At 46.1% G+C, this 16,793-nt stretch overlaps 1 protein-coding gene across 3 annotated transcripts in view; it reads right to left on the reverse strand.

Annotated features, from left to right (window-relative positions):
- Positions 1-15,448: 15,448 nt before the first annotated feature.
- Positions 15,449-16,793, reverse strand: part of CFAP91 (cilia and flagella associated protein 91) — a 69,825-nt gene continuing 68,480 nt past the window's right edge. For all 3 annotated transcript variants that reach the window (XM_024111129.3, XM_008173175.4, XM_065572744.1), the window contains 2 exons: positions 16,755-16,783; positions 15,449-15,618 (listed from right to left, as the gene is read on the reverse strand). In XM_024111129.3, the coding sequence (XP_023966897.2) occupies positions 16,773-16,783 (11 nt within the window). In that variant the 3' untranslated portion in view covers positions 15,449-15,618; positions 16,755-16,772. The remainder of the gene's footprint in view (positions 15,619-16,754; positions 16,784-16,793) is intronic.

Consider the following 16,793-nt stretch of genomic DNA (forward strand, 5'->3'; position numbering starts at 1 on the left):
CAATTGCCAGTAACCTTTTCTCTGTTAGAAATCTCAGCTACTGAAGGTAAAAAAAAAAAAAAAAAAAAAAAGACGATAGCTATAAAAGCACAGTAGAGTATTCGACCCAGGAGCTACTTTTCTGAGAATATAAAAAGGCATCTTTGGTGTTCCCATTATTTCCACAGGGGTTTTAGTCAGTTTTTGTTCATGGAATTTGTTTCATTTCGCAACACTGCAATAACAGCAAAACAACAAAAAAGTAAAACTAAAAACCAGTACCTAGGGGGTTAGCTTGAGAAAAGTAGCTTCCTTGTGTTGTTCTTCCTCAATTTTTTTAATATATATATTTATATATATATATATATAATTTGCTTGCCTGTAAAATTTGCGTTCATTAATGTGTTGCTGATGGATCACTTGGGCCTGTATACACACAAATTAGCGTGACCACTTCCATCTTAAAAACCGAAATCTAAAACAAATAAATATATATATTAAGGACTGTGGGTTGTATACAAACTATTGCATACACTTGTGCAAATCTGTCTTGATTTAAAGGAAAAGCAAAACCTGTATAACTATTACTACTTGAATGCCTCTGTGACTGAATTTTTTTTCATTTTAAATATAAACTTTTTTTGTGGAAAGTATGCTTAATGTTTTATTATTTCCCCCGCCCCTCCTACCCCCTTGTAAATACATTTTGTTCTGTGTGACTCGGTTCGGAAATAGTTAACTGGTACTGTAATTTGCATTAAATAAAAAGTAGGTTAGCCTGGAAATTAAATTTAAAAATGCAAAGTGTGTGGTCTTTATTTCAAAACCCTGCCTTTTCTCTCCTCCTCTTACTGCTCCACCCCATTCCTCACCCCCCACACCTCTTTCCACCCCCCAAAAATAGGTGGACATGACTCTGTGTAATAATTAAAACACAAGAAATAAGCATGTTTTCTTAAATGATCTGTGTTAGTCCATGATACTTTCCCAAGAGATGCCAGCTTCTGTCTACGATTCCATTGGTTTGATGGAGTGAGGAACCCTGCGGCAATACATCTAAAACCACAAAAAACATTACCCTCCACCTATAGGGGCAAGCTAAGAACCTGTGTAAATTGCTGGCTTTGAATACTGCACTCATCTTTTTTTTATTTGATCCCATTAGTAATGTTATTTGGTGGTGATCTGTAAAGTTTGTCAAGACCACATCCAGTGGGGCTGTTCCTCCAACAAATCAGCACGTTGCTATCTCTGAGTTGGGTTTTCCAGTACTGGATAATGTATGTATTAAACATGACTTGTCTATTAGCGCAACAACAAAAATCCTTTTTGGGCTGGCTGACCTGGCCACATCCGTTCTGTCGCTATCCTAAAGTCTAGATGCAAGGTCATGTGACTGCTGCTTCAATAAAAACAAATTTATATTGCAAAGAGGCTCCTCTTGGTTTATTCCTAGAAACAAACGTCACATTCAGAGCTGTCTGAACAGTAACTCTCGAATATGTACAAACCAAGTTTGTCCCACTCTTACATTTCTATAGCGCCTTTCCTCCCCGAGAATCCCAATCCATGTTACGAATCTACATGGGAATTGTTTAATTCACTGCTGGCATGCAGATATCTATGGGGTTGCTGCCTAACAGCGCCCAATAACATGACACACAGGGTTAGGAGAGGAGCTGTGGGAACATCCAACTGAAATTCTCAGCAGAATTTGGTTAAGTAGAACATCGTTCCCCTGGTTCTGGACTGTGGCCAGGACCCTGGAGCAAATGTATAGTGAATAGTGTTGGGTGATCTTTATTGACCACAAATGGGATTTATGGCTCCTACAGCACAACACCCCTTCAACACTATCCTGGGGCATTGACTCTGTAGAGTACTGTATATTACCTCTTGAAATACCAAGACCTGTTTAAGGCTTATGGGTTTGTTTTCCCCCCCAAAAATATGGAAAAGCAAGTGTGTGTATTTCCTGGTTATTTCTGGGTGGCAAAGGGGCTGATGAGATGTATGAAATTAGCATCTACCCTGTTCAGTTTTTTTCTGTTTAAATCAAGATCATTAAGCCTATGACCTAACTGAACCCAAACCCACAGTTCCCCTGCTGGAGGCCGGTGTGGTGTCATGGTCTCAGGTGGAGTTTGTAAATTCCATCTTGCTCAGATACTTCCTTTCACTCCACTGTGACCTGCAACCTAGTTTCCTCCATGAAACATTTAATTGCCTGGATAAAAAGGGGGATCTGGAAGACTTGCTGGACCTGCTGGGAAGGCCACTGACATTCAAACCCTGACATTTACTCCACAGCCTCATTAAGCTCCAGGACCCAATCATGCCGTTTTCAGTGTGCAGTCCCCACCGGCGCATGGGTTGCTTTGGGAATGACCCATACCGCTCACTCCTCGCCCACATGCCCTATATTGTCCTTTCACGGCTGAATCCCTTTCATCAAACACTTTGTGAGTGTGATCTTCTACACTGACCAGTTCAGCAGGCAGGTTCCAGCAGCTGCATTACGCCACCTGGCTTGTTAGTGATACACTAACCTGGGGAGGCCAAGGTTGGCCTGAGTGTCAGGAAAGGCAAGGTCAATACCTGGATCATGTAGGGCCAATGTGCTTTAAGAACTGTCCTAGGTGACGCCTGCCTGCATGGATCATGGCTAGCAGGAAGGCAAAATCCCTTTACCCTTTTTCTTCTCTTAGGCCTGGGAAGGAAGCTGGGGCACTGTGGGCGTGCTGCAGCTGGTGAGCGGGGAAAGCAGGGCCATAGGGAGTGCAGACAGCCGCTGCAGCTAGGCAGAAGACTGCAGGGCCAGAGAGCTGAGCTGCAAGTGACACAGCTGACTTGTCCCTGTTCTAAGCAGCAGGGAGCTGAGTTCAACTGCCTGGGAGCTAGTGGCAAAGCCTAAGAGGGCAGCATGAACCAGGTGCTGGAGCTGGAGGCTGATGACAAGGAGCTCCAGGCAGCAGGGGAAGATGAAGTATAAAGCCAGCAGGGAGATTAGCAGCTGGGAAGAGCTGGCAAGGAGCTCAGCAGGTGCAGAGGGCCTGGGCCAGAGGATGCTGCCATTACAGATTTGTGTGAGGGCATCTGGGGGCATGGCAGTGTGACCCTTGCTCCACAGGCCTGGGGAACAGAGCCAAGAAAGACAGCTAGCAATACGTGGGAGCTTGCCAGGGTCTAGGTGTTGCACATTGGGCCCTTCAAGCACCTAGCGGAAGGTAGCAGTGGCAATTGCTGTGAAGACAGCAACAGGTTGTAGGAGGGAGCAAGACTCCAGGCCACTCTATGATCTCTGGGAATTTACACCCTTACAAATAAAAGAAAATGTAGTAGGTCACAAAGTGCCCAAAGATCCCATCTAATCGTATTCTCTGGGTTCCAAAGACCCACTGAACCCTCCAGAGGAAAAGAATGACTCATCCACCTGGCCCAAGCAGGGCCAGCTCTAGGCACCAGCAAAACAAGCTGGTGCTTGGGGCGGCACATTTTTAGAGGCAGCATTCTGGCGCAGGCCATGCCGCCCCTAAAAATGTGTCCCGGCCGCCCTAACTCACCTCCGCTGCTGCCGCTCGCGCACCGCTGCTCGCCCTCCCTCCCAAGCTCTCAAACCCGGGAGGAAGGGGGAGATCCCGAGCGGCCGCAGCGCACGAAACAGCTGATTCGCGCACCGCGGCCGCTCGGGATCTCCCCCTCCCTCCCGGGTTTGAGAGCTTGGGAGGGAGAGAGAGACTCCGAGCGGCTGCGGCGCACGCGCTGCTTCTCCCTCTCCCTCCCTCCTAGGCTTGAGAGCCTGCGGGGAGGAGGCAGGGCTGGGGATTTGGGGAAGGGGCGGAGTTGAGGCGGGGCCGGGGGGGTGGAGTAAGGGGTGGCCAAAATTTTTTTTGCTTGGGGCGGCAAAAATCCTAGAGCCGGCCCTGGGCCCAAGTACAGCTAGTATCAAAACACCAGTTTTGATAGGTTGGTTGAGGGTTCAAATCCTCCCCATTTTTTACTTCATCACGGTCAATAATTTGCCCAAATTCCCCATTTTCTGCATGTGTGGGTGCAGATTTTTACAAACAAATGGGTCTTTGAGACTGTACCATTGAGCTACACCATCCACATTACATCCCTCCCTTCTCTTCCACCCACTTTTTCCCACCCGTCTCATAAGGGGTCATTCAGGCAGGACATAAACTCCCTTCTTTGATTAGGCTCAATAGACCCTGTCCCTGCTCAACATAAAGGAAAAGGAGTTCTACTTCAATTACTGCCTTGTACCGAAGAAAAATGGAGGCCGGAGACCTCTTTTCGATTTAAGGCTACTAAACAAAGTTCTAAAGTCTCAGAAGGTCAGGATGGTGGCTCTGGCAGCTATAAGCCCTTCAACTAAATTCTGGGGATTGGTTTTCAGCCCTCAACTCACAAGTTGCCTATTTCCATATAGCGATACACCCACCTCACAGAAAAACTGCATTTTGTTATAAGCAGAATTATTTTCAACATCGGGTAATTCCCTTCGGATTCTCCTCAGCTCTGAGAATGTTTTCAAAGGTTCTAGTGGCGGTGGCCACTTACCTTAATTGAGAGGTAATTTTAGTATTGCTAGCTAGCAAACAGGAGACCGCAAACAGGGGAGTTTGAGAGCAGGCGAAGGAGAGCCCTCTGCTGAACGAACAAGGTGCGAGTACTAACCTTGGGGTAAGTGAGTTTATTTGGCTATTTGTGTTTTTCTTTGTCTTTCAGGTTATTTCAGTTACAGTACAGGGTCAACTGTAATTGTGTGTTTGGGGACAGTTTGAGCCTTTGTTCCCTTGATCAGCCTCAAGATCACCCTCCCCTATGTGATTAATGAGGGGGTAGGGTTGACCTAGGAGGGAAGGCCTTAAAAGCCAGAGGCTAAGCGACCAAGGGGAGCTAGCGAACAGGGGTGTTTGAGAGAGGGAGTTGTTTTTGTGGGAAGGAGACAAAATAACATTGTTATGGTTAGGAAGGGCCACAACGCCAGTTCCAAACTGCTCCTGTCACCTCCACCTGCGCCTGTATCCAGACAGAGAACCTAACCATGGATGCCTCCACCCAGATCCTGGGGTGGATTTCCAGAGACTGTGGCCTGCATTTCCCACTCACAGAAAGCCAGGCTGGGGGGGGGCCATCCAGTGTGAGAGGTGCCTGCTGGTGGAATCTCTCAGGAAACAGGTGGGAGAGGTACAGGAGGAGGTGTCTAGGCTGAGGAGCATCCGTGCACATGAGGCATTCATTGACAGTATTCATATGGAGACTGCTAATGCTGAGGACACTATCCAGCTAGAGAGTATTGCTGTCATGCTACCGGGGAGGAGGAAAAGGCTCTGGTACAGGGAGGACACTGGCTACTGGTTACTTTTGGCAGCAGGCAGTGCTTCACCCCTATTCCCAACCCACCCACTATGGTGATGGAGAACCATTATGCTGCCCTGGCAACAAGTGATGAGGAATCACCCCCAAAGGTTGAAGAGGAGAAACCATGTACCCCCAAGGCTGGGAGGATTGCAGCCACCACTCCCAGGAGGAAATGCGGAGGCATCCCGGGAGGTATGCTACCTGCCAGGGGCCTGTATCTGAGCTGTTACAGAGGGATTGTCAAGGATCATCTGGCCCTCTGACTACTACCCCATGCTACTCATCCATGTGGGCACTAATGATACTGCGAGGTATGAGCCTCAGCAGATCAGAAGTGACTACAGGGCTCTGGGAGTACGGGTGAGGGAGTTGGGAGCGCAGGTGGTGGTCTCTTCAGTCCTTCCAGTCAAGGGTAGGGGCCTTGGCAGAGACAGATGCATCCTGGAGGTGAAGGCCTGGCTGCGAGGATGGTGTTGCAGGAGAGCTTCAGTTTCCTTGACCGTGGGATGCTGTTCTAGGAAGGACTGCTAAACAGAGATGGGGTCCACCCATCGAGGAAGGAGAAGAGCGTATTTGGCTACAGACTGACTAACCTAGTGAGGAGGGCTTTAAACTAGGTTCAATGGGGGCAGGTGACCAAAGCCCACAGGTAAGTTAAAAAATGGAGACCTGGGAGCAGGGTCGGAATCTGGGGGGGGGGGAGCATGGGCTGTTATAGCAGAAATAAGGGAGAGACAAGACAGAACTGTGTGTGGGGAGGGGGGAATCAAATCAGTATCTTAGATGTCTGTATACTAATGCGAGAAGTATGGGGAATACACAGGAAGAACTCAAAATGCTAGTAAATAAACACAACTATGACATAGTCGGCATCACAGAGACTTGGGATAATACACATGACTAGAATATTGGTATAGAAGGGTACAGCTTGCTCAGGAAGGACAGGCAGGGAAAAAAGGGAGGAGGTGTTGCCTTATATATTAAAAATGTATACACTTGGACTAAGGCTGAGATAGAAATAAGAGACAGACTTGTTGAAAGTCTCTGGGTAAGGATAAAAGGGATAAAAAAAACAAGGGTGATGTCATGGTAGGAGTCTACTACAAACCACCAAACTAGGAAGAAGAGGTGGATGAGGCTTTTTTTAAACTAACAAAAGTATCCAAAGCACAGGACTTGATGGCGATGGGGGACTTCAACTACCCAGACGTCTGTTGGGAAAATAACACAGCAGGGCACAGATTATCCAACAAGTTCTTGGAATGTATTGGAGACAATTTTTTATTTCAGAAGGTGGAGAAAGCTACTAGGGGGAGGCTGTTCTAGATTTGATTTTGACAAATAAGGAGGAACTGGTTGAGAATTTGAAAGTGGAAGGCAGCTTGGGCGAAAGTGATCATGAAATGGTAGAGTTCACGATTCTAAGAAATGGTAGGAGGGAGAACAGCACAATAAAGACAATGATTTCAAGAAGGCAGACGTTAGCAAACTCAGGGAGTTGGTAGACTTGCTTCCCATGGGATCTTACCTAAGGGGAAAAACAATTGAAGACAGTTGGCAGTTTTTCAAAGAGACATTATTAAGGGCAAAAGGGCAAACTATCCCACTTGATATGTCCTTCCAGCTTTACTATGAACCACTGATAACTACTCTCTAAGAACCGTTTTCCACCAGTTATGTACCCATCTTATAGTAGCTCCATCTAGGTTGTATCTCCCTAGTTTGTTTATGAGACGGTCATGCGAGACAGTATTAAAAGCATAGCTACAGTCAAGATATACCATATTTCCCACTTTCCCCTATCCAGAAGGCTTGTTATCCTGTCAAAGAAAGATATTAGGTTGATTTGACACAAGTTTTTCTTGACAAATCCATGCTGTTACTTATCTTATTATCTTTGCAAACTAATTGCTTGATTATTTGCTCCACTATCTTTCCAGGTACTAAAGTTAAGCTGACTGGTCTGTAATTCCTCAGGTTGTCCTTATTTGCCTTTTTATAGATTGGCACTATATTTGTCCTCTTCCAGGCCTCTGTAATCTCTCCTGTCTTTCATGAGTTTTGAAGATAATCATTAATGGTTCAAATATCTCTTCGTCAGCTCCTAGCCTCAGTGTGGGGTGCAAGAAGCGCGTGCACAGGCCAAATGGACACTGCTAAGGAAAATTGCCAATGGAAGGTGCGTGATGTGTGCACACACTTGAAGTGGAGTACCCAGAGGGACACATCCTTGAAGAACCACAGTTATTACGGACGGTGAGTAAGCTTTTCTTATCTACCTTATAGTAACTGGAGTTCTTCAAATTGAATACCCTGTGGGTATTCATGACCAGCCTTCCTTCCCCTCTGCTCAGATTCTCTCTTGATTTGCAGTAGAGTGATGGTCAGTCCTCAGTGCCCCTTACACCCTCAGCTGGGAGCATGAGGAGGAGAAGGGCACAGGAGTCTACCAATGGTCACTGCTACTGAAGAATTTCCGATTTTGGGTGCATGGCGCTCATGCACACCCACAGTGAATATCATAGGACCAAACATTTAGAAGAACTCCAGTTGATATAAGGTAAATAACCTTCCTTTCTTGTTTTGTGTAACAAAGATTTTTGGCTTAGAAGAAGGGATCTAAAATGACAGCGTTCAGACAGCAAAGGGCTTCTTGGTTAAGAAAGAAACATAAAAGGAAAAGGAAATAGCCATTTCTGGATTTGGCTGATCTGTGCAGAGATGAGAGTCATGTTTAGATGTAAATGCTGATCTGCCTCGGAGACATGGTGGGGAGAGTGGGATCGAATTGAGGTGACCTCAGTCATTCTTCTCAGGCTGCACTTAGTTGTATGACATCTGCTGTGTCCCTCACAAGCCCTCATCTATGGGTCCATCCTCTCCACTGCTACTGGAGTGAGTGTCTTTTGGGAGGACTGTGAAACAGCCTGGATTAAAATGTCAGCAATAAGTGGATGACACCCAGCTCTGTATCCTCTTCACATTAGACACAATCAGTGCCAGTTTCTAGCTTTCCCAGGGTCTGGCTGGGAGCAGCATCTGGAAGAGCAGCTGGCTGGAGGAAAGTCTGGGAAAGACTAAGGTGATGCTGGTGGAGATAGGAGAAAATAATTGGAGGAACTCATCACTTCTTAAACATCCTCCTGCACATCAGTTTGACAGTCTGCATCCTCAGTGTTCTTCCAGGATCCTCCCTGATTCTGTGTAACCATATAGGGACACCCTTTTCCAGGCATCACTGGCGAGGCCATGACATCTCCTGTCAGAATGGGATTTAGCCCCTGTGATCCAGGCAATCACCTCTAGGCCACAATACTGTAAATCTCTTGTAGGTAGGTATGAAATCACCCACCTTCAACAGCTACAGTCAAGTCCAGTCCCTGCTCACTGGAGGGAAGGGAGAAATGTATCCTTGAGTGCTCACTTTGTACGTTTGGGAGGCACTCCTCAGATACTACAGTAATGGGGTTATCTAAGTACCCAGCTAGCCTGATTGTAATAATTCCTCTTCTTCACATCCTCTTTCTATTTGTATTGTGGCTTTAAAGGATTGCTTGAAAGGCTCTTAAATGGCATCAAATGTCCTTGTTGGGATCAAAGCAGACTCATTTAATAACTTATAAAGGCAGAAGGGCACCACTGTGATCATCTAGTCTGAGCTCCAGTTTAACACAGGCCTTGGGACTCCCCTGAATTAGCTGCTGTTTGAAGGAGGGCAGAGCTTTTCAAAAAATATTCAGTCTTGGTTTAAATATTGTGATAGAGAATCGACGTCAACCTTTGGTAAGCTGTTCCAATGGTTAATCATTCTCATTGTTATTTACACCTTATTTCTAGTCTGATTTTATCTAGCTTCAGCTTCCAGCCATTGGATGGTGGTGTACCTTTCTTTGCTAGATTGTAGCTCCCCTTATCAAATTTTTGTTCCCAAGTACTTATAAACTGTGATCAAATCACCCCTTAACCTTCTCTTTGTTGAGCTAAATAGATTGAGCTCCTTGAGTCTATCACTATAAAGCAGGATTTCTAATCCTTTAATCATTGTCATGGCTCTTCCCTGAACCCTCTTCAATTTATCAACATCCTTTTTGAATTGTGGCCATCAGAGCTGGACACCATATTCCAGCAGTGGTCGAACCAATGCCAAATACAGAGGTAAAATAGCCTCTCTACTCCTACTTGTTGTTCCCCAGTTTATGCACCCAAGGACCATATTGGCTCTTTTGTTCAGTGTTGCACTAGGAGCTCATGTTCATCTGATAATCCACCATGAGCCCCATCTCTTTTTCAGTCACTTCTTTCCAAGATAGAGGTCCCCCAACCTGTAAGTATGGTCTGCATTCTTTTTTCCTAGATACGTATCTTTTCATGTAGCCATATTAAAACATGTATTGTTTGTTTGTGCCCAGCTTGCCACGTGATCCAGATCGCTCTGTATCAGTGACCTGTCCTATTCATTGTTCACCACTCTTGCCATATTTCTATCTTCTGCAACTTTTATCAGTGATGTTATGTTTTCTTTCAGATCACTGATAAAAATGTTAAATTGTGTAAGGCCAAGAACTGATCCTCTGGGACTCCACTAGAAACATATCCACTTGATGCTGATTATGTGTGTCATGTTGATTTTGTATCATTCTAGTTTCTTAATAAAAATGTCATGTTGCACCAAGTCAAGCATCTTACAGAAGTCTATTACCACAATCCCATTAACTTTATCAACCAAACTTGTAATCTGATTTGAAAAAATCAAGTTAGTTTGACAAGATCTATATTCCATAAAGTGGTAGCTCTCAGGCTGCTGCTGTGAAAGTCCGATCCTGTTTCTCTAAGAGAAGACAAATGGACAAATGGAAGCGACAGGAAAAATAGCAAAATAGAGGGAAATGTAGCTTCTGTGTCTGCTGCTTGGAATCCAGTTGCTGGGTGACCAGAGGCCCAGCAGATAATACATGACCTCACTAACCATTTCTAGACCCCTGCTTTACTCCTTTGTCTATGGGAAGTGTATGGCTGAGTTGCTCCCATTCTCTCTGGCCAGTTAGTGGGAAGCAGTGTTACTTACTGAGGCCAGGGCTGGTTTGGCATCATTTACCTTCCCAAACTGGTCATGGCAAATTGTTGCAAAGTTAGATTTGTCCTGGCTGGCTAAGCCAAACTTCTACTGGAAATGAAAGCAGGAGGAGGGATAAAGTGAGGACAGAAACTGATACCCCACAAGGGACAGCAGGAACCCTTAGTTCACATCTCAGCTCCAGTGAGAGAGATCTACCAGCACCTTGGACCTTTTGCAATAAGATGTTAGATGAGGAAATACCACAGCAATGACCCTAGCAGAACAGACAGAGGTCAAGCGCCATTGCTCCTACTACTTGCCCTCTCTGGAGCTTTTGATACTGCCCCAAAGATCAGATGACCTGGTTATATGACATGGCAGGAGTAGACAGTCCAGCACTACACTGGCTCCAATTGTTCTCCACCAATACTAGAGATTAGTCCTGAGTACCTGCTCCTTTTCCCCAGCAGCCCTTGATCCAGAATCCTATAAATATCTAGCCTATCCCCATCTTCTTCTGTAGCTACATGAGGCCTCTTGCAGAGAGAGGGGGACCCCACAGGCTCTGCTGCCAACAATTTGCTGAGGGCACCCAGCTGCATATCTCATTCTTTACAGACACAACGGATGTCCCAATGGCTGCCAACAATCATCTCCTCAGGGAAGAGCATCTGGTGCAAACAGTGATGCCGGTGGAGAGAGGGAAGCACTTTAGAGAGCTCAATGAGACACTGGCCTTCTATGAAAGGCAACTGTTCTTCATCACAAAGCCATTTTGTCCTGCTCAGTTCATCACTAACTCTGGTCTGCAAGGCAGCATTGCCTTCTTCCACCTTTAACTGGCTATCACATTTTGCCCCATCCTCTCAGCTGAGGCTCCACATTCTCATCGCCCCCTCTCTTGGATTAGAATGATTGGGATTGAAGGTGGCAGCCATTCAGAAGCTCCAGCTGCCTGACTCCACAGTGGCTCAAACTGGAAAGACATCATGCCATTCTCCACTGGCTCCTGTTCACATCAGGTGCCAACTCACAGCCTAAGTCAATCTTCTAGACCAGCTATGGATCAAAAAAACCTTACTAGGTCAGTGCCTCCCACCTCCATCTGTGGTCCCACGATCCAGCTGGGCTCCTCTGGGACAAAGCAGACTAAAAAAATCCCAGGGTGAAGCTTGCAAATGCCAAGAGATTAAAGAGGTCTTGATCAAGAGGTGCCTGACTGTTGAAGGAGCTGCCAGACAGCTGACTGAGCCAGACCCTGACCATCTTCAGAGCGGGCTGCAGGACCCACCTGTGCCAAAACTTTCTTGCCCTAACTGACAACAAGGAAATATTAACATGGACAAACAAAACCCACCCAATCCAAGAGCACTTCCTAGGAGACGTGCAGAGCAGAACCTACTATGAAGTCCTCTACAGACAACATTGTCCAGAGCTGTAGTCGATGTGTACGCAAACAGAATTAAGGCCTGGCATATGCCACAACCAGCGGTCCATGGAGTCTGTGTGGATTGTAAAAATACTACAGCACATTCCGATGAATTTTAAAGTGGAGGTTTTCCGTGAATTAAAAGAGCAATTAATCATGCACTGACTACAGAATCCCCTGTGTGTATTAGTTATTAAATTCAGTCCCTTTGATGCCATTTCCCTGTTTTCAGTTTGAGATTGTAGGAAAAGCATATTGGCTGACTGTTTCTGCTAGAACAGCCAGCAGTGAAATAGTTAACGTTGGCATTTAAGTCCTAATCGCTGGTAACAAGCCATTGAGATGAAGGGGACAGTTCACACCTCTCTGAGCTATTTTTCAGGCTTTCTGCAAACACAGGAAGCCAACACTGCATCAGTGCCACTTGATGCCTGTTTTCAAAGTTTTCTTCCTAAACAAAAAGAGTAGAAACAGAGACTGTTTTCTGAAAGCTCAGATTCTCGAACATACTTCTGCAGCAAGGGGTGAATACTGTGGCTGTGAAATAATGGATATACTGGCCTTTGACTATGGGCACTATAGAAATATAAATTAAATACAGAGACAGGCACCTAGAGATATTTCAGAGTTTGGGAACCTGAGATACAAAGATGCAACAATGTTTGTAAGGTGCTTTAATTGCTAAGGATGCTCATTATTGGTTCATTTAGAAAGACTGCTGGGGAATAATCCCTGCAGTGGCTTAAGGGGAAGTCTCTCTGTGATGCTATTGACAAGCTGTTTTTTGAATGGAAAGGTAACAGGGAAGTGATGTTGATCCAGCTGGGTATTCAGTGGGGCAGAAGGTTAAATACTCCCTCGATTTAAGGGCTGAACAAAGCTTTTGGTCAATACTTCAGGTTTCTTGATGCGTCTGTACTTACAGCACCTGCTCCGTGCCAATGTTGTCACCAACAGCAATAGTGTCCGCTCCGTCCACTGCAACTGCAATTAACTCAGTGCAATTAGCATGATGACTTTTCAACATCCATCACGGAGGCATGAGTTATGGTCCCTGCTCACGGCAAACCACCTCAGTTATTGAAGCTGCCAGAGAGCCTCCTCCATGAGGCTCCATTCTGGGTAACAGGCTCAGCATTCATATCAAAATGCACTGTTAGTGGATGAACTAAATCCTGGTAAAGGTTCAGCAGGTGGTCGCTGGGCTTTGCAATTCATCGGTTACCAAACAGCTTTGGGTCAGCTGCCAGACGGTGCTGTGATAGCATACAGTCGTTGGAGATGACCTGATGTGCAGGGGAGTAACTGGAATCACTGTTGCAGAGCTGGTAGTTAGTTGTGAGGGGTGCATGCTAAGGAGAACATTCTATAGGAACCAGCAGACATGGAGAGCTCTGCCCACAGCGGCCAGCAAGGTTTGCTTCTCTTGGGAAGGGACCAGGGGCGGCTCTAGTTTTTTTTGCCGCCCCAAGCACGGCAGGCAGGCTGCCTTTGGCCGCATGCCTGCGGGAGGTCCCCGGTCCCGCGGATTCGGCAGCATGCCTGCAGGAGGTCCACCGGTCCCGTGGCTTCGGCATACCTGCCGCCGAATCCGCGGGACCAGTGGACCTCCCGCAGGCATGCCACCGAAGGCAGCCTGACGGCCACCCTCGCAGGGACTGGCAGGTTGCCACCCAGGACTTGCCACCCCAGACATGTGCTTGGAGCACTGGTGCCTGGAGCTGCCGCTGGAAGGGACCCTGTCCTTTGTTAAAGGAGAGCTGTACAGGAATAAATGTGATTTTTGTCTGGGGGGGAGGGGAGGGCTGTTTTTAAGCACTATATGAATTCACAGTATCGATTTGGAGGAGAGGGAGGGTGCCCAGGCTGGTAGTGAGGAAATGAAAGGGGTGCCAGGCTCACGTGTGTGCGGGGGCTGGGGGCGGAGATGGGTTGCAGACAGCACAGTAGGAAATGACAGCAGAGATGAAGCATGGAGCTGAGTTGCCTTTACTCCCTCCCGCCGTTTTTCACTTCCTCCTGAGCAAGGGGCTGCCCAGCCTCAGCGCCTCAGACAAAGGGGCCGCGCGCTAGTGCTGGATGCGGTTCTCTGACCCGGCCCCTTTTCAAGCAAAGGTTTGGATGTCACAAAAGCATCAAAAGTTTACATGTTTAGCTGAACCTAGAAGTCTCCTGTTCCCACCCTCTGCCCAAATCTCAAAGGGGGGGGGGCAGTAATTTACTACCCTCCCACCAAACTCTTTTGGGGGGAGGAACGGCCTGCAGGCTTGTTCCTTGCTCGCCTCAAGGACCCTCATCCCCACAGTCTCCCCTTCAGAGGGCTGCATTCCTGCTTGTGGTGCTCATGTGGCTCGGGTAGTTTCTCTAAGGGCCAGTGTGATCCCTCAGCCTTCCTGTGTAGTCACCTGAGTTGGGTCTCATTTCCCCATTGCCCTGGCGGTGGTCTCCTGTCCCTCTCATACACTGCAGTTGTCAGAAAAAAGGCTGATGTGCTCAGTTGGATGGTGCATTTTCCGTCACTGGTGAATGCTGCTTCTCTTTGAGTGTCAGAGAAGTGCATGGGGCCAGAATCCGATTGACCTTGTGCTGGAGTAAATCAGCAATAAAGCCAGGGGTTAGATGGCGTTACATTGGAATGAGGCCCAATGCTTGTGTCTAAACCCGGGGAATGAACTGATTTTGATATGTGTAAAAAATGGCTCCTCCTCTCCACGCCTCCCATGTCTGTATGTATGGTTAGGGGAGGGTTGCACCAGCTCATTTTCCAAGTATAGACAGGATCCTAGAGAAAACAAACTAGGGCTGAGAAGCTCTTCTTGGGTGGCTTACCCCAGCTTCAGCATGTGTGAGGAAGAAAATACTGACGCCCCCTCCAAAAAGGTGTGGCTGCTTGGGGAAGCTGAGTGGAAGGAGGTTCAAAATCATCTAGTCAAAATCATCACCTAGTCAGGCCAGAGCCAAGGCTACTAGGAGGAGGAAATTGGTAACAGTGCAGCTAGGACCTGGCTTAATGGCCTTTGGAGATTGCAAACTTGGACAGGAGGCCAAGTTCTGCCCTTGTGGATAACTCTAGGGCTGGCTTCAGCAATGTTATAAAAGGAATTAATTTGGCCCAGTGGTGGCAGATATGCCCATAGCATTTGTGTGGCCAGGTGTACAGCGAATGGCATTGCACAGAAAGTGGCACAGACAGATGGGTGTTTTTATGACATTTCTATCCTGGCAAAAGCCCTAGTGCAGATGCAGTTCTACTGTCATAAAATGTGCTTTAGCAGTATAGCTTATTTTGTTCAGGAAACTGGTATAAGGTAAGTCAGCAAAAGAACTCATGTGCCTGTGTTCCTACTAGCAGTGTTTGCCCATATAGCTATACTGGCAAATCCTTTCTAAGGTAGACAAGGTTTTAGTTTGCATTAAAGCCTCAGGCCTGTTAAAAGCCTGGCTTCTGGGAATGAGACTCCTAGCCTCCCATTATTGCATCAAGCCCAGGGGCCATATTTCACCATCTCACTTCAAGTCAACAGATCGTCATAGCTATCAAAATCCAGAACCTGCCCATACAGTACAGTGTCAATTACTGTGGCACGTTTGTAAAACCAGCAGCAAGGAAGAGAGAATGTTCCCAATCTTTATTACTGTAGACCCAGAGGAATCCATTGTGCATATTTCAGATACAAAGATCACCCCTAAAGACTTCTCTTTCCCTGCTAGGAGAGGGAATGGAGTCTTCTTGTGCCTCTTGTCGCTGAGCCTCTTTCCTTCTTCAAAGCACGTTTAGCCAAGTCTGACAAAGAAACCACACATGACAATTGAAAGCAATTTCTAAAGCACTGGCAGTGGAATCTCCATCATTTCCACCACACATCCGGCCACAGACCTAGCTTACATGATATGTCAAAATCAGTGCAAAATGCTGCACTACCCTGATAGCGTCCCTTAAAAGTCAGGACGTTTAAAGATTAGGATTCTTACACTCCTAGATTCTACCCCCTACTACATATACATAGTAGAGAATACAGGAGGCTGCCTTTATGATCAGAACAAGTTCTTGAATACTTTGTCCATTAAAAACCATATCACCAAATAAATGCAGGCATCAGGTTTATTTCAACATGTGATTTTTAGGAACAACACGTGATTCTTGTTCCTAAAAATCCATCATATCCAAGCTCCATCTAGTCCAGGCTCCTGTCTGACAGTGATAAGCACCAGAAGCTTCAGAGGAGGGTGAAGGAAACCCTACTGCAGGCAGATGGGGGATAATCTGCCCTCCAGGAAGGCCTCATTTTAATCCCTAATAGTTGTTAGATTGATTTAAACCCTGAAGCACCAGGTTTCATCTCTCTTCCAATTTTTTGTTAACACTAACTTTTGAAAGTTTGACTGTTTTTATTATCCATGTAAGTGTCCAATCCTTCTTTGACTCTTGCTAAATTTTTGGTTTCAAAGACAACCTGTGTCAGTGAGCTCCACATTCTAATTATGTGTTGCGTGAAAACACTTTTTTTTTTCCCCAGCAGATTTGCATTCACTATTTTTCAAATTTCTTTGACTATCTGTTCATGTTATGAGACAGGGAAACTCCTGCTCTTCCTTCTCTAGACCAGTCGTTATTTTATGTATACTTTTATCATGTCCTCTCTTTCTCATCTCCTTTCTAAGGTAAATCCTAATCTTTTTCATTTTACTTCATAGGAGAATTTTTAATCTTTAATCATTCTCATCACCCTACTCTGAACCCCTCTAATTCTGCAATAAAATCCAGCTATCCTTTGGCCAGCATACATATATAGTCATAGCACCTGCAGCCCAGTGATTATTTCAGTGTGTAATCACATGGCTTTGTTTTTTATTTGTTTCCTCTCCCGAGCCCCCATCTGACTCATGGCTTACAGGACTACATATAGTGTATTCACTCACCAGTCTTTCATTTCTGTTTTATTCTCCCCCTAAAAAAAA

The sequence above is a fragment of the Chrysemys picta genome, chromosome 1 (genome assembly GCF_011386835.1).
Source record: "Chrysemys picta bellii isolate R12L10 chromosome 1, ASM1138683v2, whole genome shotgun sequence".
Classification (NCBI taxonomy): Eukaryota; Metazoa; Chordata; order Testudines; family Emydidae; genus Chrysemys; species Chrysemys picta.